Source organism: Falco punctatus, assembly GCF_963210335.1.
Source record: "Falco punctatus genome assembly, chromosome: 6".
NCBI classification, from domain to species: Eukaryota; Metazoa; Chordata; class Aves; order Falconiformes; family Falconidae; genus Falco; species Falco punctatus.
In genome coordinates, this window is record NC_137585.1 from 9,630,176 (window position 1) to 9,656,818 (window position 26,643).

The window sequence follows — 26,643 nt, forward strand, 5'->3', positions numbered from 1 at the left end:
ATGTTAATTGCTATTGCTGCACAGCATTTTTATACACTCAATTAAAAATGTAAGCATATGTTACGATGTTTTTACATTAGTATATAAGGAGCAAAGAATGTTTTTAACAGTTAAAATTTAATCAAGGAGAAAAAATGAGCAAGTTCTGCTATTTTTTAAATATTTTTTCAAAGGAATTACTAATGAAACACTTGCAGGAATTATTGCACTGTCTTATTATTCTTCCTACATATTTAAAGGTTTTATAAAACCAGTTTTAGGTTTGTTGGTCAAGAACCAGTGTGAAGTTTCAGAGAACAACAGACAGCAGAATGTCATGTTTTCCCCGTATCTGCCATGAAGCAAATACACCAGTATTTGGAATGGTGGAGCAGGAGAAGTGAAAATCAGACAATGCCAGGGGTCATGAAAGGGAGGGTGACTGAATCTCTGCCAGGTCACCATGGTACCACTGAGACACCAGATCAACGAGAAGTGCCAAGTTCTGCAATAACCCCCTGCAGCTGCACAGGCTAGATGCATACAGCCCTCCTGGGTAGGACCTCAGGGTCGCAAGCAGCAGGCACAGCGTCAAACATAAGACAACAGCACACTCGCTTTGAGAGGAAGGCAAACCACCTACCGTGGCAGATCAAGGAAAGTTGTTAATTCCCACTCAGCACCAGTGAAACTGCTCTTTGAGCACTATAGCAACACCACTTCAAGATGGATGTGAAGAAACTGGAGCTGGTCTGGCAGAGGGTTTTCAGGATGGTCAGGGGCCTTGAGCACGGTGTATCAGGAGGGTTTGAGGGAGCTGGGCTTGTATACTAAAAAGGGCATTAAGGCTAACCTAATACCACAGGTAGTCACAAAGATGAAGGAGACATCTTCTGGGTAGTTACAGAACTAAGGGCAATGTCCCCAGAGTGTGGTTTGGGACTTCACAGGGGATGTTAGGGAAAAAATGTTGTCTTTGGGAGGCTGGTGCAGCACTGGAACAGGGCACCTGGACAGGTGGTGACATCTCCATCTTGGGAGCTTTTCAAAACTCAGACAGACAAAGCCACAGCTAACTTGATCTAGGGTGGGCAATAGTCCCAGGTCATGTGGGAGGTTGGTTCAGACCCCCAGGGGACACTTCCAGCCACAGCATCTGTGGATCTGTAAGGCAACGGTGCAGTGCTGAACTGGGTGCTGGATTTGATATCTTTGTTTTTCTTAACAGGTGCCCTAATGATGAAGTCCGAGGGTGCTGGCTCAGTAATAATCACAGGTGTGAAGAGTGGACGCTATCTATGTATGGACATGAATGGAAACATTTTTGGCTCGGTGAGTGACCTTTACTGAGACTCAAGGCTGAAAGGCACGTCCAGTCTGCTACTGTGGTACCTGTTTCCTCAGTCAGGGCAAATCTGTACAGCTACAGTAGGAGGATACAGACTTAAGTGAGCTGAGGAACTGCCGCTTAGGTAAAACTTTCCTCTTTTCTTTGATTGTATTGGGTTGCAGAGCTGACAGAAATCATCTGAGTTCCTGCTTGGGTAAATGAGGGCAGAATGAGATCCAGTGGTAGACCAACCTGAATTCCTGCTGTAGCATAGAGCCATGGGTTGGGAGCAGCTCAGACAATGCAGCCCTCAGAAAGAAAACAACGTTATCATTATAATACCTTTGCTGAAAACATGGGCATGCATCTCAGATCTACATTTGACTAAGCCTGAGTTGCCCGAGTTACAGAGCTGGCAGATCAGAAAAACACCTGCTGCGAGATCTCATCCCTCTTTCCATCTTTAATCAGTACTTGTCATTCACCAAATCCTTCTGCTCACAGGTGTCATATTTTTTCCCCTAAGCATTTCTTCAGTCAAGAGGACTGTGTGTTCAACCACCAGACACTGGAAAATGGATATGATGTGTACCAGTCGCCCAAACACAACTTCCTGGTTAGCTTAGGCAGAGTTAAACAAGCTTTCTTCCCTGGTATGAATCCACCACCATATTCCCAGTTTTTGTCCAGGAGAAATGAAATCCCTTTGTTTCGATTCAACACACCTGAGCCTCACAGAAATACTAGAAGTGCAGATATCGATCCAATGGATCCTCACCAAATTTTGGTCCCACAAAGGAAGATCTCCGTGTTTGGATCTCAGCTGCAGCAGCAAGCAGACTTCTCCCACATGCCCAGAGAACCTGTGAGAATCAACCAGAACGACGTGGTCAACCCAGATGACCCACATGCTATGATGGATGCCAGGAGGTACGCAAGTCCTCGCTTTTATATTACGAGATAACTGTGGCCCCACCACTTGCAAACCGAAGACATGGGAGAATATAATAGGCAAAGGAAGTGGCTAGCACCCTCAGTCTGAATGTCAAAATGGCTATGAGAAACCTGAAAGACATTGGGGGAAAAATCCTTCATTTCCAATTTTGTACTTACAGATGATAGTTTACTGAAAAAATCAGTTAGCCATGTTCCAGCTGGGGCTCTGTTTTACTGGAAAGAAGATACATGTTTGGAAAGAATAATACAAACCAAACATTTTAGGATCTGAATCACTTTAAGTATTCATCAGCAAAAAGAACAATTCACTGGAAGGAAATGAGAAACTGATGTTACGTTCCTGATATAACTGGAGAGACACCTGAAGCATCTGATATTCCAAGAGAGACAGGGAATCCTCTTACTAACACCACCCCTGGCTGTGCAAACACAGCAGACAAACTCAGTGATGGTGCGTTATTTTATAAAAATTACTATATATATTTTTAGCTGTTAAGTTGGAGCTTCAGTCTCTTTTCATGCCTTTTAAGAGTCAAAAAGTGAGCACTCTGCTGTCATAGGAGCAGAACACATGGAAAACTGAAGGAACTGACAGGAGAACAGGACAGGATCAAATGGTCTTGTGTAGAAAGAGTAATTTCTGACACCTACTGAATCCAAGCTGAGGTCTGGGAAAAAGAAGAGTCTCTCTGTCTCTTACGTGCTTCTCTATCACACTTATATATACATTAAATTCTAGCATCACAATATGGAAATATTATGTGGAGACATTCATTAGTTTTGCATATTTCCAACCTAGAGAAAAGTAGCAGGTTACTAATAATAGTGTGTTAAACAGGATGGTTTGTTTTGCACACTGCTGAGCTATACAAGGAAAAAAAATCCAAAAAATTATGTCTTATAGGCATCAAACTATTAATAGTTCATGAAGACTCCCGTCTAATGAGTGAAAATTAGGTTTATATTTAAAAAAGAAGAATCTAAGTTTAGCATTCATGTTTCTATTTAGTTCTGAGCAGGTATCAGATGCTTTATACTTTTAAGACTGAAATTAATATTAATCTGGAGGTCTCTAATGTTGACAAAACCTTTTTACTGCATTGGTATATGCTATGGGTAAGTTTACTTATCAGAATCTAACCTCTATATATACAGCTGAAGTTTAAAAATCTGTAGTTAAGATGCAGTATCTGCAGAGCACAGCTTTTTATTGTAATTTAGGTGTCAAATTGTTAGCTGGTAGAATTCAGTATAGCTTGATTGGTTTTAATGGAGCTATATTCATTTCCACAAGGACTCAGTCAATTGTGTACACACTTAGCTATTTTTCTCCCTTATATCTTTTCATTTTGATTCAGTCTTCCTGTAATCTTAAACGTGTGTGGATTTGAAAAAGTTATTCTTGATATACTCTGCAGAAATCAATAGCAAAGGTAGCAATGAGCTGCACAAAAATCCAGTGTGGTAGATATTTGAAAAGATCTTTTTATTTTGGTGTGTGTCCATTTTCTGCATGTCAGGATCCAGATTCCTCTGTTTTGTTCATTTAGGATATTCAACAGCCTGACAACAGTCTGAAAATGGTACATTTGTTTCAAGCATGCTCATAGGAATAATGCAAACATTAGGCTAGACTCTGGTCCTGTTCTTTTTTCTGTCTCTTGAAGTAATTCACTGAAGCCACTGGAGTTACAGCAGTGTAACAAAATCAAAATAAGTCCCCCTGTGTTTCTTACTTTCATTGAAATTGTTCTAGATTTAGCACAGAGTCTGTCCTGCTGACAGCATTTAAAATAATCTCTTTTTTTTCCCTACATATGTATATATATGTACATGATACCACTTTACCTACAACATCCAAATTGTTATGTTAGAGAAGTCACAGGGCTTGGTTCTGCTGTTAGAATAATTTTCCTATGTGGAGTGATTCCTAATTCATACAACTCCTTAGGAGTACAGGACAAGCCAAATGACTAGGATTAGACCAAGAGTTCTGTCTCATAATTTGTTGGTTTTCATCCTCTAAACTCATCATGTTTTTGATTAGCTTCAAAAGGAAAGGAGTGATTCTAATAGATTTAGGAGAATTGCAGGGTGGATGGATATTTGTGTATTTTCAGGCTTATTCAAACTAGAGCAATACATTTTACCTTGCTGTCTATACAGTGGAGAGGTGTGATTATATGTTTAGTTTAATAATTTTACTTGATTCCTATGCCATTTTTCTTGTCTTTTGCTCCTTGAGAAGTCTGGACTGTGATTACATGAGCAAAGTTTCCATTTTGCATTAATTGTTGTAAGCTCCACAGAGCTCTCTAGGATCCAAGTCAATGGACGTACAACTTGAATCATGGGAAGTTCTGTCTTGATCCATATAAAAATTTGATGAGAAATGTCAGTGGGGTTAAATCTCTATGCCATCTCTATATTCATACATCGGAACAAAGTAAGAAGGGTTGCTCATTCCATCAGCAGCCAGGGGATTTAATCCCTGAGAGTGAATGCACTGTGGATTTTGCATCAAAAAAACCCATTTGTAATCATAGATAACTGTATTAAAAATGTCAAAAGAACTAATTCTTCAAAGGATGTGCTGGCAATCACTGGCTAGTAAGAAAGCATTACTTATTTATATTGCAATATTTATTTATTTATTGGAGTGGGTGTGAAGTCCCACAGAATATTTATAAATATTTATATCAATGTATTATAGAGACTATTTCCTTTTATAAAAGTACCAATAAACTTTTCTTTCTCACCAAATGGTGGATTCTGCATCATCTGTTCAAGCTCCCCATTCCAGAAGGACTTGAATAAACAAATAGCACCAGCTGTGTCCAAAAATTTTTGTGTCGCACTCTCCCCTGTGATTTCCAGCCTCGTAGGTTGCAGCTTCCTGGCTGTTTCACACACCACAACCATTAAAGTTCTGTGCAAGATAATAAGAAAAACAAAGTCTTAGCAGGACTAGACTGACCACGAAGGGATTGTCACCTCTACTGGGAAACTTCTCCTTCAACCCAAAAGCAACAGAAAACCACTGGTCTAGCAGTTCAGTCCTGCTGGTAAATATTTGTGATCCTGGCCCCAAGATCTTAGGGTAAAAGATACACAGTAAATTACCATTACTGCTCATACAAAATATTCTAAGTCCATTCCTAGGGCTATGCCACGGCTCTGTTTTGCAGCAGACAGGTCACAGACTGGTTAAGTTGCAGATACCATTGTCGCAGCTCTTTCCCGCAATGGTCCCCAGGCCCACCAAGGCCCAGCAGAGAGCTGCAAAACGGCAAGTGCCCGTGGGTCTGACAGATCCCCTCGCAGCTCCCCCTCACCACAGATACTCTGTGGAGCTCTGTCGTAGTCAGTAGCATCATTTGCATCTGCTATGGCACCAGCATCAAGAGAAGCATGATATCACCACCAGGTACCACAGTACTGTTGCACTTTGTGGGCAAGAGGACAGTGGTCTTCAGTGGCAGGGTGATCAGGTAGGTGGGGAACTCTCTTCTGCAAGATCCCTTTCTCCTCCCGTTGCTAAAGTTTAGGTTCATGGACTTCAAAGGGGGAAGAAGCACAGCAGGAAAGTGCAAAAAGAATTGAAGCATATGAGAAACTTAATAGATGCCAAGGCATCATAAAAACATCAGCTGGTATCTTTTAGTCTGCCACACACTCAGTACTACTTTGAGGCTGTACAAACTCATTTAGAGTAAGCTACGCACAGTGAAATAAGAAGAAAGCATGCTGTGGAGCCACCACGGCCCCAGCGACCTCTCTCTGCCACCTCTCTTTCCAAGAACAGGGCAAACACAAAGGTTTGTTCAGTTGTCTCTCCTTGCCCAGGAAACTCTCTCTGTTGTGATCTGAAGCTGCAACTGGATCTTAAAACAAGGAAAAGTGCTGAAAAAGAGGAACAATGCAGATACAGCTGTTTTATGGATCATGTGGTATGATTAGAAATAATTTCTGAGACCATTTTCTCCATGCATTAACTGAAATAAAACCACCAAACATCTGCAAGGTACCTTAGCACAGCACTGGAGGCGACAGCATGGATGACAACGGTAAAGGACAATCAGAGAAATCCAGACTGCCTGTTCCTAGTGTCTGTCTAAAAGCAGACACCTCCTAAAAAAAGGACTTGATCCCCATGTCTAGGTTAAATTCTGGGAAATGCAACCAAAAAGTGAAGTGACTCTTCTTCTAGGAGCGTTTGTAAATAGTGACATTAAAGAACAGCAGCTGAATAGGAGGGTGAGTGGACACTCTTCAAGGACATCTCAAAAGGTTGAATTCATCCTTGTTTATTTATTCACCAAACACAGAAAGCTTTATCATTTAACTCTTTTAGCCCACATTGCTACAAAAGACAAGCAGAGAGATGCACTGCATGTAAACTGGTCCGTGTATGTACACAGCTGAACATTTTTTTGTCAATTCATTTTTCAGTTTTCATTTCTAGGGTAGACCAAAAAAAAATAAAGTGAAATATTCCCTACTCGTTCTCCCAGAACCAACCACTCAACAACTCCTGGATCTATTGGTAAGAGGAAATCTTTTACAAAATGCTGTTGGTGTTTATCTTAATAACTCAAGGGGTTTGTTTGATTTAACCCAGGTCATTGTTTCCCCTTTTCAAGGTGGAGTTACATTTTTCAGCTCCTCCTCGAAAGCAGCCAGAATTACACATAGCGTTGCAGGCGAGACCTCATCAGTGCTTGTACAACGGCGTTCATGACTCCTTGCCTTGGCCAGAGACACCTTTCAGGATCAGGCTCGTCTTTCTAAATGCAACACCAACTACCCATAATTAAAATAATTTTAATGTATTTTTAATTTAATCTACATATTTATAAAATATATTTTATCATAAATAAAATATAAAATAGGTTATTAATATTATATATAATTTCACTATGTGATAAAATATTATATATAATAAGATGAATATTAAAAATTAAAAAGGTTAATATTATCCCAGGTTATTCTCCTCCTTTATGGTTTTCAAGAATTATCTTCCAGCTTGTAGAGGACATTCATGTCGTTGGTATCAAGGTGCCTAAGCATGCAGTCCATGGTAGGTAGTTTCATGCCACATCTTTCACTCCTCAAATTCATCATTTCTTTCTCTGTGCGATATTCTGACCCACATAGTTATTGCTGATGCTTCCTCGCTAACATTTTCACATTCCAATATTTTTATTCAGTCATTACAAAAAAGTTGTCCCATGAGGAACTTAAATACTAACTTTACTCCAGCTCAGTGCTTGACCTTGGACGGTACTACCTACTTATATGCCCATAAATTGCTTGTGTACCTACTTCACCTTTTTTTTTTTTTTTTTCCCTAGTAAATTTGATCTTTTCCAGTTGAGCTGATGGTTTCCATTATGGCAGTGTCAAGTGTTCAATTAAAATTCACCTAGATCATACTCCACTATATTTCCCTTGCCTAGACATCGGTTATTTCATTAAAGAACTATCAGTTTAATCTAGTGTGAACTACGTAGGGTAAAACCTCATCTAATTATATTCCAGGTTGCATTTACTTCTCTTATCTGTAATTACTTCTCCTTCAGAATTTGTTCTAAAGCTGTGAATATTATTAAGGTCAAACTATCAGTTCTGTAAGATTGCTTTTTCCTCTGTTCTCAAATAAAAAATCTTTTATTTCCTATTCTCTAGTCATACGGTTCCACACCCAACTTGACAAATCTATTTAAAATACTTGCTTACGGATATGTAATTTTAGATGTGCTTTTGGGATTCTGGGATAAAGATTAGTCATTTCCCCTGACAGAGGCATATTAAATTCTTTAATTCTTGGCTTTAAATGTGGTATTTTCCCTGTCCTCATTCCCATTATCCATCCTCTTTTACCCTTGTATTCAATACTGCTGTAAATGAAGTAATTCATTTCGGGGATGTAATTTAAGACTACCTAATTTCTGTTCCATCCGCAGAATGCAACATTTCTGACACTCCATTCCTTGTTCTGTATTTTGCCACACACGTATCTCAGGATGTTTTTGCTACTTATTTTGCAAATTCTCATCATTTCATACCTAAGATGCAATGTTATATAGGATATAACTTAATTTCTACTCCTTATAGGCCCTTTTCTCAGAATCAGAAACTCACTGTGAGATGATTATTTATCTAGTCAAGCCTAGAGGCTCCCCCCTGTAATTTTTGCCTGTTTGGGATGTAACTTCTAAATAATTTTTACATCTCTGATTTAAACAAGCAAAGCTTTCCCCCCTTTCTTCCATATTAAGTCCATTTAAGGCTCTCAAGCACAGCTGACCTTATTAACTAATTTTGTGAATCTTAAGTATAGCTGACCTTATTAAACTAATTCTGTGACTCTTGAGTATAGCTGACCTTATTAAACTGATCTTGTGATTCTTGCCCTTCTGAAATAAAACCTTCTTTATTACCTCAACTTTTAGCTTAAGCACATTCACTTTTCAATAGCTAGCTCTTCCAAAATATATTCATGACTTATCACAGATGAGTCTAGCACATCACCGCTCCTCACAGTTCAGCTAGGGCTTGATCAACCAACTGGGCGCCAGAGGGAAAAAGCATCACATCCAGTTATGCCCCAAAAGGGGGTCTGCCGGGACCTCGGGCGCATTCCTGTGGGGACCAGCAATCGCCTAGGCATGGTTTGTGCTTTTACCCTGGTATCCTCCTGTGCCGATATTCTCAGGGCCCCCGTTGTCGTTCTCTGATTGTGCTTTCAGGGGCCCCACCGCCAGCTTCTGGCAGTCAGGTAGGGCATCTGCGGGCTCACACAGGGCTCCCTGCGGGCCAGCAAACCCCAGAGAGGTTTGCAAGTGACACTAGAGCTATCTCAGCAGAAAGACCTGCCCGAACAGTCTTGGATTTGCCACGCACAAACAGATCATCCACACAGCGGGTTTGCCATATCCATGGATGTCAGGGAAACAGCTCACGTACTGTGCGCTGATTCGTGCTCATGCAGCTGCCATTTGCCTGGATTACATATCCAAAAACCTCAGGCTCATGGCCAAAGCCCTCAAAAGAGGGACACATCTGGGGAAAATCTGACATATTTCAGGTCCAGGCATGTGGGCTGTGTGTGGATCTGAGGCAGACTCATGAAATACCAAAAGCTTGGATAGAGAACGCATCTGATCTAAATTCTGTACTTAAAACTGGGGGCAGGGGGGAGGAAAAAAACCAAACCCAAAACTCCTCCTACTGTGAAGACAGGGCTATGTCTGGAAAACATAAACCCAGCTGAGAACTGTGGGAATACAGCAAATATCCTGAAAAAGGGCTGATACATTAGAGGAAGGAAACTGTGATACTATCAGAGCACTCTGCCAAAGTGCATGTCTGATGCCTGCTAGACATTTAGCAGACCTGCCAGGAGATGATGGCGGTGGAGCCAAAACTGAGGAACAAGTGTGCTACCATGCAGGGAACTGAACTCCTCTTTGTCTCTCCTGACACCTTTTCCAAATCAAGGCTGGCCTGGTAAAGCACTGCTTAAACATGAACAACGTCATCAAAGGATGGCACAACTCCCCTACCTTCCGAAGCATCGCTTTTAGGGGAGCAGGATTCCACTGGACTAGTCAGCAAAAGATGACATTAGCATAGAAAGGAGGGGACTGAGTTTCCTCTTGATCTTGGTAATCCCCAAAGTCACCTTTTCTTCTCCTATGCAGCTGAGAAAGTCTGTCAAGTCAGCTTTTATTTTAACTTTCACCATTTTAAACATAATTTTAAAGTACACATTGGTTCTCTCAGATCTGACTACGGGCCATTATGTGGGCAAGCTGAGACGTTTCTAACATTTATTTCAGCACTATTTTCCTACAAGGGTATTCAAAAGGAATGTACCAGTTTCTTATCATTTGGAATTCTTATCATCTTGGTAATGTGTTTAACAGCTCGATCTGCTTTCACAGCCTCTCTTACATCTTGGCAGCTACTGCTGAAAATCCACCCTGTTAGTTAAGGCCCTGTCTCCTGCTGCTAATTAGAGATTGGCATTTCACAAGGACAAAACATTTCATTGCCCACTACTGAGTAATCCCTCAAATATTTATGTTCTGTTACTATTCCTAACAGAACCATCTATAACTGCAGCTCTCCTTCCCCATGATCCCAATAAACTGGTACGGAATTACTGTACAAATGTACAAGAGATACTTTATTAATGGAGAAAGAAGAAAGATTTCATTTCCGTGTCGATTTAAAGACTTAAAAAGACCAGTACTACACATAGACCTAAAGAAAAAAGGCTTTACAATTAACTTCAGAAGCTTCCAAAATTACAGATTTACTTTTTAACACATAGAGAAGCTTACATCAGATATAACAAAGGTGAAATGAAAAGTTTAACCGTATCAGGGCAGGCTATAAGATCACCTAGGCCAGTATCTTGTTTCCAGCAATGTCAAGTGCAGAGACACAAGAATACAACAGGGCAACTGCAGAACACGCTTAACTGCTGCTACTGCCCCAGCCACTGGCAGAAGCGTTTGCACCAATTTAGCCTGACCTTACAAAGCCTTCATCAGGAGATTCTGGCTCATAAATTTTTGATTGAAAAATGTTACTTCGTTAACATTGGAGCTGTTTAGGAAGCTTGAACAGTTTGACCCTTTGGTGTTTTTCACAGGTAAGACACTATTGTACCATCAGTTTGCCCTACGTAAGAGTTAACTTAAGATGAAAGAATCTGTTAACACTAACTTAAAGAAAACCATCATAAAGACAGGTTTCTTAGGATGGGTCTAAATTTTCCACCTACAAATACATCAAAGAAGGTAAAGGACATTACAGAGGGAGAGTCAAAAATCCTTACGGGAAGAGTATTACCCAAGAAGTGGCAAAGCATTTACCAAATAAGTAGATGTTCCCATAAGATATTTACCTCATCAGCAAGAACACAATGTTAATTAACCTGCTTGAGGGTAGGCGAGAAAACAAAAAGGTTTTTAAACTAAGGATACAAATCACTAGCGTCTTTTGAAATATTTGAAAAAAGTTACTGACTTACAGAGGAAAACACATTAGGTGTCCACTCATTTTCTAGCTGATGAAGGATGCGCATTTTCAACTTGTTCACTCTGGATGGAATGACCGGCAAAATTCAGGACATGGCAATTGCAGAGAAGTTCAAGCTATTTAAGGCACCAACAGGATAGTCTCCTGCTATGTAACTAGCCTTCCTGAAATAAACAGGCGCTACCAGGCACAAGCAAATTAAGAACGAGCTTCCATCCTACCCTCTGCCATTAACCCTGTTAGTAGTCACAATTAAAAACACTTTTCTACCTTCTTTGGCTGTGATCACCAATTTAGTACTCAGGAGCCCTCCAGGAAGACACATTTCACAAGAAGCTTGAGGAGCCTGTGCAAAAGCCCACATTCCCATTTCTCCTCCTATGTACAAAACTTCATTCCTTCAGCGTATTAAAGAAGGAATTACTTGTGAAAAAGAGCTATGGACGCTTCTAAACAAGTCTTGAGCACTTTCTCCAGCTACCACTGTCATCTCTGTTCTTGTGATTTGAAACAGGCCCTTTTTAATTTCACAAATACAAACTGACTGTTTGGGTGGTATTCGTGCATAATGTCAGTAACTGTTGGCTACCAAGGATTTTTCCAGTTGGCTGGTTTTCTCAAAAAAAAATTTACTTATTTTCTAAACATTTTATTGTGACTGTTTGAATTCAGAATTTTTTTCTTCTGAATAGCACTGGAAAACTTTGCTTAAGAATACCTTTGTTTAGAGCAAAGACTGCTTACATCAAATTAAACTTGAAATAAAGCCATTTTGACTGAAGCTTGGTTTTATGTTCCTGAGAAATCTTAAGTTTCCCAGGATTCTGTATTATGAGGATTTTGTGCTTGCTGGAAAACCCCTAGTCATAAAACTTCACCCAGATTCAGCTGTACATTTACGAACTGTTTCATACAGGGAAAGAGAAGCCATAACGAAGTAGCTTTCCTTTATATCTGTAAAGAAAGGAAGCCAGCTGATCAGCAAGTAACAAGTTTAGCCTACTGATGCCCAAGTTCAGTATAAAACTCCAATTTAAATTCGTAAGGGTGTCCAGTCCTTCACATTATATATGTGTTAGAGGCTGAAAGACTAATCCTCGCTGACACCAGTTACTAGTATCCATTTTTTAAACATCAGGGAAGATGCTTTCCTCTCTATGGGCTACTAGTAGTTTAAAGTACACAGGACAGAATGTGTTTTAAACATTACAAAAAATTAAACCTTCGGTCAGAGAGTTCATTTTGTACAGTTGCAAGCAATTCAAGTACGTCCTTAACATTTTAACATCACTAAGGGGTTCTTTCAGGTAAAAGTCAGGATAGCCCTGGTCCACCAAACCAAAAAAGGGCTCTTTTCCATAGTAAGAGATCAGTCTGGGTTTTTTCAGAAAACAAATGAAAGTTACATGATCTGAGCAAAGCTTCATAGAGTAATATTAACGAAGATTTTTACCTCAAAAGAAATACAGACAAAATGAGAGTTCTATTCAGGAGCCTTTAATTTTTATTATTTCTTTTAACAGGCTTAAAATATGCAAATGAACAAAAAGTATGTGGCTATTATAAATAAGAAACCAGATAAGCTTACACAGTAACACTACAAACACCCCAGTGGGGAAAGAATGCAGTATTAACAGCAACTATAAGCCATCATCAAGCAATCAAACTTGCCTACTCTAGGCAAAACCATCCATCCATCAAATGTACGATTGCCATTTACAGAAGGATTCTAGTCTGGTACAACTCACCCTACTGATAAGGTTCCTCTTCAGAAGAGACACCATTATTTCAACTGTGCGTGCACAGGGCTCCTCACCCTGCTTACAGTTAAAAATAAATACTTTATGTTTGTGTACAGTGCTCTTCAACAGAGGTCTCAACGTCACTAACCATTTCTTACAAAACACTCCTGCGAGGTAGGTATATCATCATCACCATTTTACAAATGGAAAAGAGATTTGCCCAGAGTCTCACAGCTATTTAGTACCAGAGCCAGGAACACACCCCCTGCTCTGTACCAAATGTTTTCCACTAGGCAATGCTCATTCTTAGGTTATACTATTGCATTCAAAAAAAGTTATTTTAAGACAACATGTATGTTTAATATTACAATATAGCATTTTTTTTTAAAAAAAGAATACAGTACAGCTCATCTTTGAGGTACCATTCCTCTCCTCTCCCCAACTTTTTTACCTGGAGATAACCAAAATAATTATGACTAATGAAAAGAAGTTTTTAAAAATATGTACTATAGAGGCAGATATGCAAGTGACTGGAAGCATTCTGTTTCTGTTCATAAAGAACATTTGTGTTATTTCTCTAGTGCCAACTTATATTGGGTACCAGGCCCATGCAAATCATGTTATTTTAAGATGATAAGCAGCTGCATGTCTTCATCTTTTGCAGTTTAGTGTCAGTAACTCCAGTCAATCCCAGTAATTACTACAGATACCTTTCCCAAGCTTAGCATAACAGTGATTTTAAACCCACTGCCCTTACAAAGACTCTTAAAACATTTTTTGAGCTACACATTCAGCTCCTACATCCACTAAGTGAGAGTCTTGATTAAGACAAACACATGTGACTTCAGGTTTTAACAAATTTCCATTTTCAAGTTTTATAACAAAGTGACTAACGCCTGTGTTGGGACTGACAGAAGACAACTGAGACTTTGTTAAATTTGCTGGTAAAGTACAGTTGAGATCCGAAACAAAATAACCAAGCCAGTTCCTCATGTAGGCTCCATGACTCACCACTAATATATTGGCATCTAATATTTTAGAGGCTCCACCGTTATCAGAGCTATGTTCTGCTTCACTGCAGTGGTCTGTCCAAGGGAAAACTAACGGTTCTTCAGATGTTCCTGAGCTTCTGCTGGCAGCACCATGCGTGTCTTGCTCCTTCTGTTCCAATTCAACCACTAGCTGACACAGAAATTCAAAAAAATCCCTTGCACGTTCTCTTACCTAAAGAGAAGGGGCAGAAGAGTACATTGTGAAGAATGCAAGAGACTTCAGCTTTTAGAAGTCTGAGATACAATTACTTCAGTTAAACGACAAATGCTTATCACAGGCACGTCTCAGAAATCAATGGTAAGTTACTGAATGCTGTAAAAACTTCTCTGCCCTCCAAAGCCAAGGTTGAGAGCAACTGCCTTGTCCTTCTGCAAATGACAGCTTCATGAGGAGTCAATCTCAAAAACAGTATTTTCATTCTAAAGAGATTCCCTACTTGGCAGCCACTATAATCAGGTCAAGTAGTGTTTTTAGCTTGGAAAACAACTACCTTCAGTTGAGCTAAGCTGCCAGTAAGATGTTCCTAAGTACACAACAGCTGTATCTGCACTGATAAAATGGCCTAGAAAGTAGGGCACAAATAAATACCATACTTCATCCAGTGTTTCTCCTCCAGAAGGCGTGAATGAAGGACACTGCTCTCCAGCAGCCTTTGCCATAGCCTTGAGGTCAGTCAAAGGCCTTCCTTCTGCAACACCGTATTTCTGTGAGAGGCAAGTCATGAAGAGCATGTTTAGCAAGGCGTATCAAGTCTCCAGTACCACTTCCAACGTGAGCATCTCCTAACAGCTTTGTTTTCTTGGATTCTCATGTATAATGCGCAGGCTTAACTACCTTTTAAATTTTATCCCAATACTGGGGGAGAAGGTATCTTTGTATCTGCTATTTAAGTTTAAAGTATATATATGAAGTGTATATATATATCTGCTGGGTAGAGAAACGCATTAGAAGCTACATCTCATTAAAGTACTAACATTCAAAACACTACCTTCAGCCGCATCTTGGCTTTGAGATTTTTTTCCCCTCTACATTTTTGACACTCATTCTTAGCACACAAAATTAAAGTGTGTTTTTAAATGAGGTTACATTCCAAACACCTCTATATGTAGCTGTTCACACGAGGATAAACTCCATTTACTTTGCATTTGCAGAAAGACTACAGGGAATTAATTGTTGCAAGTAAGAAACAAGCATTTTCTCTACAGACCTTTGAAATCTCCATAGCAAAGGAGCCCATTTTAAAATCAGATTTTTTTTATAAAGACAAAAGAAAAACAAAAAAACCCAAAGGATGAAACACCACAAGTACCCTAACTATTAAAAATAAACAATAAGGCCACCTCCCACCTTTTCAGGACATACATTACTGCTGTGGACAGTGTTTTCAGAAAACAAGAACGGCAAAAAAGATCTTACAAACATATGCTAATTGACTCAGAGAACATGCAATTAACTTTCTTCAATGACACACTTATTCATACACAAGAAGGAGTAGTAAGAATCCATATATACCAGTTAGTTAGTCTGGATAATTAGAAGTCACATTATAAAACACAGTATTTATCATCTGTAATGTACATCCATCTTGTAAATTACTTGGATGTGGATTGTAATTTTTGATCTGGAAGATCTTTCCAAGGCAACTCTCCAACAATGGGAAAAGAGATTAATACTTCTCCCTCTAGAGATTAATACTTTACTGCTGCTAACAGATGAAAAATATATTCAAGTGGAAAGCTTTAGTCTTCCTTGGAACATCTGAAGACAGTGAAAACGCTGTGGTTATGATGAGTATTTTGAGAAAGTATGAGCTGATACAATACTGTCAAACACCTGGTTACACACATTCCAGAAATCCAGATGTTGATGACTAGGATATAGACACATACTCATTACTGAAGCTTTCTGACTTCTATGTCACTATCCACTTGCTGTGGATATGCAATTAGATGCCATAATCATTATTATGGTTTTCAGAATGCACCGAAACACATTTACTTCAGCTTCTCAATCCCCTTCTCTAAAGCAAAATATTGACAGTTTTGGAATACTAAGAAAGAAATGAAGAAATAAGTGCTCTGAAGCTGCTGAAAATTAAATTCTAATCTTAAAGATTTTTCCAGACAGATTCTCTCATGAAAGGCATGAGAGAATAAAACTTGCTGAATAGGGTCAATGATATAAGTTCTTTTAAAGGACATTACTACTTTTCATGCAATTCAAACTTAATTCCAGTTATCCAGAGCAGTTTACAACCTGTGGCCTGCAGACGCTGTATTGGCATTTCTATACTTCCATACAAACACCATGAAAGGCGGCGGGGGGGAAGTGTAACAGAGTGCTAAGATTATTCTTTCTAAAATTCTGTATCATGAACCGTAGCATTTTTCAAAAACATCAGATGGTAAAGCAATTGAAGAACTGGGAGGCATTTGACTTGCTGGTTTCAGGGTAAGAATTGGAATTTGACAGAGAAAGAAGATCCAGACAGGAAATGCTACAATCATGTTCTGCTCCATAAACAGTTATTTGCCCGCTGGCCATATGCCATCTGACTTGGGGTTTTGTAGCATTTCCTTAGTTAAAATTCAGCTGACACTCTAAGTACAACACCTGAAGGGTGATTCGTATTAGCAGAAACAGCCAGCATCTGAGGTTTTTTTTCTGATCAAGACATACTTAAAACAAGATGTACAATTACGCCTGTTACCAGGCAGAGAGGCTAATCAGGAAAGCAGATTGTATCATGCACAGCAGAAAGCTTTCCAGTATCTTTGTGCAAATTAAAAGGTATAAACAGCTAAAAAGCCAACATCGCGTTGTGCCATCAGGCTAGAGAAGGAGTATCTTTAACTCTTGATATATGGGGTTAGAAAACAGAGCTAAGCTTTTTATTACGTTTAAGATAATTCCTTTTATATGTAAATATTACTTAAATCACTAAAGCATCACAGTTACAGCACTAATCACTAAATTCTGGCTTTGCTTCACAATTGTGTGAACAATTTATACTACCTGATGTGAAGAGTTCAGTTTTCCGTGATTAAAACCACATCAAACAGTGATCTCCATTGTTAAATTCACCACTCAACAGGCCGCGATATCCACGAGCAGTAAATTACATTTTCAATTTTTCAATATCAAAACAAACTCTTCTGGCACTTACTCTTTCTCGAAGTCTTGCATCATACTTGATTTCCAAATCTCTGCAAAACTTATTTTTTCCTAGAATTGTGGCAGCAGTCTAAAAAGTGAATATACAGTTGCATCAATGACCTGTTTTCTCATGGGATAGCTAGACCATCCTACACCACCACAGCCAATGATTAGTAGTACCCAACAACCCAAAGGAAAAATATAAAAAGTTGTTCAGCTAGTAGTCTCTGTCAGAACTGGATATGTGGCCTGTGTCAGGCCACAAAAGATGCAATCCTCTGATAGTTCTTTCACAACTCAAAGTCCATTACAGCTGAAAACGTTTAGCACCCACAAAAGGTGGGCAGCAAGACACGGCAGCAGCAAGATTTACCAGGATAAAACCCACATCTTCTCTTGAGTATACTGCCACTCACAAAGCAATCATGCTGACACATTCTTAACATGCAGTACATGAGTCAGACTCACAAGCAGTATGTTCCTAAAACCTGATCAGTTAATCTGATTGCAAAAAACATAGTATCTAACAAATGAAATTACTTTCTAGCAAGTGGCTACTTAATGCACCTCAGAAATCAAATACTCAAAGCAGTTAAAAGCCAGGAGGCTGGCAACATACTGAAGTGTCAGCCTTGGCGTTACAAGGGAAAAATGCACTGGATGACACACTTGGGGGAAAAAAAAATCATCCAACTTACTGTATTCACCTGCCTTTTGGTAGGATGACCGAGAGAGAGAAAACCCAAAGGGCTTAGTTAACTTTTAACAATAGTCTGGATGTCTGGAGTTGTGTGCTATTTATCTTTTTTTCTTCCAAGGAAACGTGATTTTGGTGGTGCAGGGTAGAGAAGACAACTATCAAGAGGAAATTCTGGTATCACTTTAGAAAAAGTATTGCCTTATACAGGCTCTAGCATGTTGGCTATTACACACCTGTCTGGCTGCCACAGCCAGTAACGGGAACTAAAGGACAGCTAACCTGCAGCTGTTCTGATATGCACCAAAGCACAAAGACTGTACTGGATTCACAGACAGCTTTGACTGGTAATACCTGCTGGAAGTCTTGTGCAAATGTCCACATCCAATTGAACTGACATTCACAGAATTAATTTTGAAAAGGCTCATTGGATTCTGGCATACAAAAAGCTGCCTTGTTGTATTAACAAGATTTTATGACCTATTTAATGTATTGCTTAGGAAAGGCTTTATGTTGCAACTTTAAATTTCTGCCACAGGGTAACGTCAAAATTCAGATAAAGTTGAATCAAATTCCTTGTATATACCAATAGCACAGTTAATTATATGATTATATCCTAAAATTACTCCAGGACTGGGATCTCACTCACTACATGAAATAGACAACATTCACGTACTGAGCACTAGTTCATACTCTGAAGTGTAAATATTAAACATGAAGTCTCATTTACCATGCTGAAACCAAAATACACTCTGAGGTTAACTTCCTCACACCTCTCCTACACCATCTGTTACTAGAATATCAATATGCTTCAGAAACATCACTGAATCTTCACAATACCACAGTGAGAGCAGGGATATTAGCCCCATTTTATAGATGGAAAAGAGACTCAAAAAGATTTTTCCTCCTCAGGGCCCAGCCTGTCCCAGTCCTGAACCTACCTTCACTACTGCAGAGCTCTTACCCCAACAGCATGAGCACCTCACCGTAGGCCTCACGTTCCCCTGCAGACTTTGGTGTTAGGCTTTGTTAACATTACAAGCCTTAGGGCATTGTGCTCTGTTCACACCGCATCCCGGTCTGCCCAACTAGTCTTTTTGTATTTTCACATTGCAGGTCTGCCTGCTCTCTTCTACGCTGCTACTTTCTGAAGCAAGTCTTGGACTCTCCCTCTCCTAGGCTTATTCTCTCAAACAGACTTCCCTGCAAAGCCTCTCTCCACATTTCCTATACCTGCTCACTCTGCATCTCCTGTAGCTCTCTGAATTCCTCCCCAGCCAGTACAACTCTCTTTGCACACATCCCTGTTTTCTCGTTTCCTGCTCAGGCTTGAACACTGAGCTGTCAGCCACGGGCAGCAGCCAGAGGACCACATACCACTCTCCTGGTTCCAGTAACCAGTACACACCCTGCCTATAGCCGATGCAGGAGACCTTGCAAGGAAAACTAAACTTTACCACCAACAGCTTCTTTAAAAAACATTTTTTACTCTTTTGCAAGGGAACTTGTACATTCCTTTCATAGCTGAGCTATGAAGTGACAGCATAGTAAAGGACACTTCTTCATAGATTTGCAGCTGCCAGAAAAGGGAGTTCCAAGCAAATGGAAACTGCAGCTTTACACATCTTTGGAAAAGCTTCCACAAAGCTGGATAGCCTGTCAAACAAGTAACAAAACACATTTCCTTTATGCAAAGACCAAAATCGGGTCTGTCTTCTACATTATGAGTGCAAATGCTGCTCATGGAAAAAGCTGTCTTTAATACAAGGAAAAAAACTATCACCTTCTCTCTCAAGTGGCTGAGCATTCAAAAACAATTTCCCTAAGGCAGGCACATAGCACAGTCTTACGAACGTTATAAAGCACTATTAATGTTTTAAAATATAATCACTGCCACTTAAAGGCAGTTATTATGCATTTTACAAATATCCAATGACTGCACTCCTCCGTCTCTCTAGTTTGCTTTCTAAGTTGTGCTGCTACAGTTTATGGGACCGTGCTGCAAAACTAATGGGCAATGTGATGATGAATATTTTAAGAAAAAAAAAAAAAGGGGGGCGGGGTTTATGTTAGATTTTGTTGATCTGGTTTACAGCAAGGCTTCACAGACTTTTGTAGCAGGACAACAGAGCAAAAAGCAAGCAATCAGCAGGGCTATCACAAATCATTTAGTAGTTTCAATCACCTGAAGCCTACAGATCTCCTGAAATCACTGCATCAGTAACAGAAGAGAACTAAGGACAGGGCTCCCACAGGAGACACCACCTTCCTAGAACAGCTGATCTATGCCTCTACCTTTATTTTACCTTAGTTCTGTTTCCTTGATTTTTTTTTAGTATTTTGTAATCTTGCACATGAAATCACATGTAATCCCACTCAGCAATTAACATTTTTTCCTCTTTAATTAACCCGTTAAAATAGTGCCTCAAGGAGTGCTATTATGTTCCTGCCAAAAAATCAGCCTCTCTGTACATTTAATAACCCTTGTACTGGCTTTACAGCAGAACTTGATCTTGCCTGTATTGGTCTGCATTCCTCAGAAAAATACAGCATACAGTCACAATGCATAAGACAGTACAGTAACACGGCAGCCAGTTTGGTTTGTTTCTTCAAAGAAAAACGGACTTCAGTCTGTGTTACTTCTAAGTCCTGATTACTCCTTTAGCAAGAACGTACCCACACACCAAGTAACACCAAATACAGAAGAACACACTGCATGGCATCCTGCGAAGCAAGCTGGCCTTCATTGATTCCTAACTGAGCTGTTCTTACTAAAACATCCTTATTCATAGAGGCCTTGCTGAATTCTACACAACTCAAACTTCAGTTCTAAAGTCTATCAAAATAGCCTTTGGCTCTCCATCACTGTATTATTTTTGCATCATCAACAGCAAATAAATGGCAAATTCTGAAGCTTGTATTTACATTCAGTTGCCTCTAGAAGAACTTGCCTGCTTTGCTCGGAGGAGGTCACTTGAAAAGACATGAGTGAACTTCACGTTACTGAGAAATAAACCAGCAGCATCTGCTTGTCTGAAGCCAGTTGCAGAGAGCGGCTCATCTACTCCTTGACCTACAAAATAAAACCCCCCATCAACATTAAGACATGCAAATTTTAGATCATTTAGCAACTAGACAAGCATAAGAGCAATAAAGAATCTGCTCAGTCACAATAAAATGCTTCTCCTTCAGTAACACCATCCATTAGTAAAAGTAATCTTCCCTAAATTCAGTCACACAAATTGTATGAAAAAAGGAAGTACAGGCTAGGAAGACAGAAGGACCATTACTAATGATATTTATATTAATGTATGCATGTGACAAATATAAGCATAAAACAAGAGACCTACATTTTCTAAACATGAGTAGTCATTTCAAATCACTTGTCCTTTTTAGAACGGTCACTGGTAGGCTTCGTGCAAGAGGTATCTCACAACTGAAACTCTATAAACAGATTTGCTGATTGTAAGGAAAAGGACAATAAAATTGAGATAGTGTTGTTGATACTAAAATATGTATACCGGGGAAAAAAACGCACATCAGGAGACTCAAGTCCTGACAACTATGAAATGCCTGCTCCTCCCCATTCCCTAACATTGACAATGCCTTGAAGAAATGAGGCAACAAGAAGGGATTTTGCGTAATACGGAAAGCAGCACACACTCTTTGCCAAAGTCAGTTTCACAAGAATTTTACAGTTGATGTAAACACAATCTGTTGTGGTCTCTTTCTGCCCCATACTCCACCTTGCACACCAACACCAATGATCTTGCAGCTGCATAGAGTGCATGTTGATGGAATAAACCTAGCTGAAAAGCAGCAACCCTTCCAAAAACTGTTTTCAGCCAAAGGAGCCTGGAAAACTAGCTGGACACAGAGCTCTAGGACCAGCACTTTGGGAATCCAGCTTGCATGAAATGGGTGTCTCCCTGTCACAGCTCAATCTCCAGGAGATCCAAGAACTGTGGCAGAGGAACAAACCTGTAACAAATTGCTATGTCCACAACTGTATCACCTATTTTACTTTTGTAGGGAGTCAAAGCAGAGAGCGTGCAATTCTCATCAGACCCAGAACAACAACAAAAAGAATTTTCACCAACCAAATGCACAACCATTTATACACTTCCAGTAGCAAAAGACAGGGCAGCAGAGGTCCAGAACATGAGTTCTGAGCACCTTGTAATTCAGCCATGCGAGACCCCAGACCCCACCACGCTGCTATAGGTCTTACACCTCTCAAAACACAAGGCAGTGTTCACTTTCTACACTGGAGGGAGGAGAGGAGCCTATTGCATGCCATTTGACCCAGAGAGCTAGGAATTTCAAAGACATCATTGGGATTTTTAAGAACATAAAGCAGGGGCAGTTGCAAGAACTGTAAATTGCAACGTCAGAAAATGTGTCTCCCTTACAGCACGCAGCATTGTATAAAGTTTACTTAATCAGAGTACAACCCCACTAGGTTCCTTGTAGCAGTGAGCCTCTGTTTTTCTACAAAAGACATCCAAGCAGCTCAGTGCTTTAAGTTCTGGGTGTACAAGTCAATAGTCATTAAGAAGTCTCGTTCAAAAAGTTGTGTCTAAAGACTACCTTCCTAGAAAGAGCTGGGATTCAACAATTCGAGCATTTAAAAAGAATGTTACTCTTCATTCTTTCTTGCTTTACTGTAGACTTTTTTTGCAAGTGACAGATTACGTTAAGGCAACATCTTCCTTTACACATGATCTTGACCTGCTTCTGTGGCTCCTTACCAACTCCCATTGTACAAACGTGCACCTGGCTGGTTCTTCACCACAGCTGCAACTCTCACTTCTCATCTGAGCCCCAGAAGCCCTTTGTCCAGGCTTCATACTACTGAGATTTACTACAGTGCTAGGGGACACTTAGTAACAGGCGCTGTGGTGCTGCTATCACTTTATTTGATTACAGGTGTGTCCTGGTTTCAGCTGAGATGGAGTTAATTATCCTCTTAGGAGCTAGTATGGTGCTGTGTTTTGGCTTTGATGTGAGACTTTTCAGTTCCTCAGGCCTTGCTAGCAAAAACACTGGAGGAGCACAAGGAATTGGGAGAGGACACAGCTGGGTCAGCTAACCCGAACTAGCCAAAGAGGTATTCCATACCATGGGATGCCATGCCTGGTATATATAGCTGGGTGACTGGCTGGGCATCGGTCGGTGGGTGGTGAGCAGTTGTGTTGTGCACCACGTGTTCCTGTCTTCCTTTCCCTCTGGATGTTACTCTTTCCCTTTTCATTATAACTGTTGCTGTCATCATTGTTATTATTGTTCTTTCACTTTTATTCTATTCTATTCTTATCTCAACCCTCAAGTTTTACATTCCTTTCCAACTCTCCTCCCTGTCCCTCTGGGTGAGGGGGGAGTGAGCAAGCGGCTGCGTGGTACTTAATTACCAGCCAGGGTTAAATCACAACAAGGTAGCTTCCCCCCATTTCAAAGAAGGAACTATTCTAATACTCCTGTTGATATCAGAAATGCATCACTGTTTGTTGATATTCTGTGGAGACCAACTCAGATAGTTCTGTAAAGCTATCAAGATAATGTCCTGGCTTACAAATAAAGTCTCTTATGTTTACAATATTATTCTGCAACAATATTTAACATTTCAGCAGTTGGTTACAGGATTTTACATTTTGCAGGGAAGAATAATTTTCCATCTCTAACAAGCTAGCAGAATAACTGATACTGACCTTGCAGTATCTTGTCTTTGTTGTATCTTGTTTCTCCACTGAAAAAGAATATAAATTAAAAAAAATTTAACTTACAACGATTTTACTGAACATTCAAAAACATTATTAATACCAACAGGAAACAGCTGACTGAATATGAAAAATGAGATACAGCACAGCCTCTTTTAAAAAAAAAATAGTATCTAAAGACTTTACAACAAAAAACTCAAAAAATTTTCAAGTAGCCAACCCCAATCATGCTGTCAATATTCACCACGACAAACCTGCCTAGAATAAAAGGATGGGAAGTAATTTCTTAAATTTATCATAAATGCAGCATAATTTATCTATTACAATTACATCTCCATGCTGGAGAGGGTGAAGCTGCAGGAAGACTCTGGAGCCCTCTTAGGAAAAGCGTATGCTAGCCAACTGGACCTCTGTACTTTAAAGGGAAGCCAATTCAAGAGATTATCAAAGACAGCAGCAGAGCAGGCTGCACACCTTAAAGAAACAGAGCACAGAGCTGTAGAAAAAGTGGTAGAATGGCCTTTAGGAACTAAAATATTCTACCTTGAAAACCATAACTGATGGCATGTATTTCAAAAGAAGAGCAACTAAAACCATATGCAGATTTACTTTGGAGGGAAAGATCTAACAACTAAACTTGACATGTACAAAGTTAAGCGTGCTGACTTTACTGAGACTCCTCACCTGACTGAAGTATCACGTGCTTAAGTTTTTGCAGCAATAAGGCCAAGTGTGCTGCTTCCTTATTATACAGAGGGCTATCAACACTGGTGTGCTGAAGCCCTCAAAATGAGCCCCCGATAGGTAACTGATGACAGAAGTCCAGTACTTTTAAGACAAACCACCGCATTTTAGTATGCTTTAAACTCTTTCCTGCACAGGGGGCAGCAATTTAATTCTTCAGGCTCACCACATACCATGACAGCTACTTCCAGCCTCAAAAGGAAAATGCAGCAGGATGGATGGAGTCCACCCTGCTCGCCACGAGTTGGAGGTGAGGAAAGAGCAGGATGCAGTTTCCCAAGTTGCACTAAGATAGCACAGTGGATGCAAGCACAGTCTGACTGATGAACTCCTGTCCATTTCCTGATGAATGAACTGGGATCCTTCTGAAGTGTCTGCAAGAGTCCCACCTGAAGACTTCAACAAATTGTTTCTGGCTCCCATGTTTCCTAGCTGATGTGAAAGTTAGGCTGCAACCGCAGCACCAAGTCAGCAAGCAGATCCAGGTCTTTAAGGGAAGTCAATAGTAACTCTTTAACAGGAAGAAAATCTGACAGAACAGGGGGAAAAAACCCCACCAAAATAACCGTTCCCTGATACTTGATCAGTGCAACTGGAGCAAAGTGTTTTATGCTAAAGGAGAAAAAAAAAGTTTCTCTTTCATGAAAATTAAACAGTTAACTACTGTCAGCTGCAGGAGGCTGGAGCTACTTAGCCTAATTAACTACAAATCTTTGCCAATATCCCCTGCAGCTGGAAAAAAACCCTCACCCTAAGTCACAAATGCCAATTCTGTAATGTTTCACGGTAGAAATGTCAGACAACCATTCCTAAACGAGCTCTCTGCCCCACCAGAGAGCTTTTGGCAGAAAAACGGTCCTAGGAGTGAGCTCCCAAACAGCGCTTGCTGACGTTACGGATAACCCCACGCCACACCAGGGCCAAACCGTGCCGCCGTGGCTTGCGTTACCCGGTTAGCCAAAGCACACCAGGCCGGGCTCACGCACCGAGTAGCTCACAGGCCTAGCAACACCCGAAGCACTAACCACACGGCCCCCGCGGGCCAAGCGCCTCCGGGCCCCGCCGCGGCCACCCCGCCGCCCCCGGGGGCCGGGCCTGGAGCCTCGCGCCCCTCACGGGGCCCCGCCCGCCACCCCTGAGGGAGCCGCGCCGCACGGACCGCCCGGGGGGGCGGAACTGCTGGCGTCACGGCACCGGAGCGGTGCGGGGGGCGGCAGCGGGGAGGCCGGGAAAAAGCGCAAGGCCCGGCAGCGGCGGGCACCGCGGTACTCACTGCCGGACGACGGTCAGCCCGAAGCGAACCATGGCACGGCCTCACCCGCCGCCGCCCGCCTCCTGCCCGCACTGCGGCGCCCGGCCGCCCCGCGCCCGCCGGTGACGTCATGGCCCCGCCCCGGCACGGAGGGGAGGGGGCAGGAGGGGGAGCGCCGCGGGCCCGCGCCGGCGGCAGCGCGTCCGTCCCGGGGCAGCCCCCGCGCCGCCCCAACACGCGGTTTGTGGCCGCAAACCCGCGTTCTGCGGGAGCGCCCCAGAAACCTCCCGGCGCTCAGCGCCGCGCAGGGGCCGCGCATCGCTTCCCTCCGGGGCGGGGGGCGCAGGCCTGGGGGTAAGGGGCTGCAGCTCTCTGTGGCCGCAGGTGCGGGCAGGGCGCCCGCCCGGCCGAGAAACTTGGGTATTTGTCACATTCTGTTTAAAAATTAAAGGCATGGTGTGTGCGGTGACGCATTTTCTAAGGTCTGGCGGCGACGCTGAGGGCAGGTCCTGTGGGGAGCAGCCGAAGGGGCCGGGGCTGTCGGGCCTGGAGCGGAGCTGAAGGGGGGCCTTGTGCCCCTTACCTAATGGGGGGATGCAGGCGGGGGGATGTCGGTCTCTTCCTCCACATAACAAGCGACAGGGCATGAGGAGATGGCCTCAAGTTGCGCCAGGGGAGGTTTAGGTTGGATATCAGGAGATACTTCTTCACTGAAAGGGTGGTCAAGCATTGGGACAGGCTGCCCAGGGAGGGGGTTGAGTCACCATCCCTGGAGGTGTCGATACGTGGCCCCTGGGTACATGGTTTAGTGAGGCTGGGCAGCGTTAGGCTAACAGTTGGGCTTGATTTTACACGTCTTTTCAAGCCTAAATGATTCTGTGTTCTTCCTTTACCATTGTGATCTGATGGCTTTCACCTTAAAATTCCAGTTTTCTCATCATCTCATGATTCTGGGAGCACAG

At 41.3% G+C, this 26,643-nt stretch overlaps 2 protein-coding genes across 5 annotated transcripts in view; one reads left to right on the forward strand and one right to left on the reverse strand.

Annotated features, from left to right (window-relative positions):
• Nucleotides 1-12,654, forward strand: part of FGF23 (fibroblast growth factor 23) — a 36,230-nt gene extending 23,576 nt beyond the window's left edge. For all 3 annotated transcript variants that reach the window (XM_080391662.1, XM_080391663.1, XM_080391664.1), the window contains 2 exons: nt 1,208-1,311; nt 1,836-12,654. In XM_080391662.1, coding sequence (XP_080247788.1) covers nt 1,208-1,311; nt 1,836-2,273 — 542 coding nt within the window. In that variant the 3' untranslated portion in view covers nt 2,274-12,654. The remainder of the gene's footprint in view (nt 1-1,207; nt 1,312-1,835) is intronic.
• Nucleotides 12,655-12,801: 147 nt separating this feature from the next.
• On the reverse strand, nt 12,802-25,874 carry TIGAR (TP53 induced glycolysis regulatory phosphatase). 2 transcript variants are annotated; one of them, XM_080391652.1, is made up of 6 exons: nt 25,703-25,874; nt 23,677-23,714; nt 20,920-21,041; nt 17,282-17,359; nt 14,709-14,819; nt 12,802-14,286 (listed from the first exon to the last, which is right to left on the reverse strand). In XM_080391652.1, the coding sequence occupies exons 1-6, from the start codon at nt 25,732-25,734 to the stop codon at nt 13,828-13,830; spliced, it is 840 nt and encodes a 279-aa protein (XP_080247778.1). In that variant the 5' UTR covers nt 25,735-25,874; the 3' UTR covers nt 12,802-13,827. The 2 variants fall into 2 exon arrangements, with proteins under 2 accessions (XP_080247778.1, XP_080247779.1); XM_080391653.1 differs by lacking the exons at nt 23,677-23,714; nt 25,703-25,874 and adding an exon at nt 21,319-21,462.
• Nucleotides 25,875-26,643: the final 769 nt, after the last annotated feature.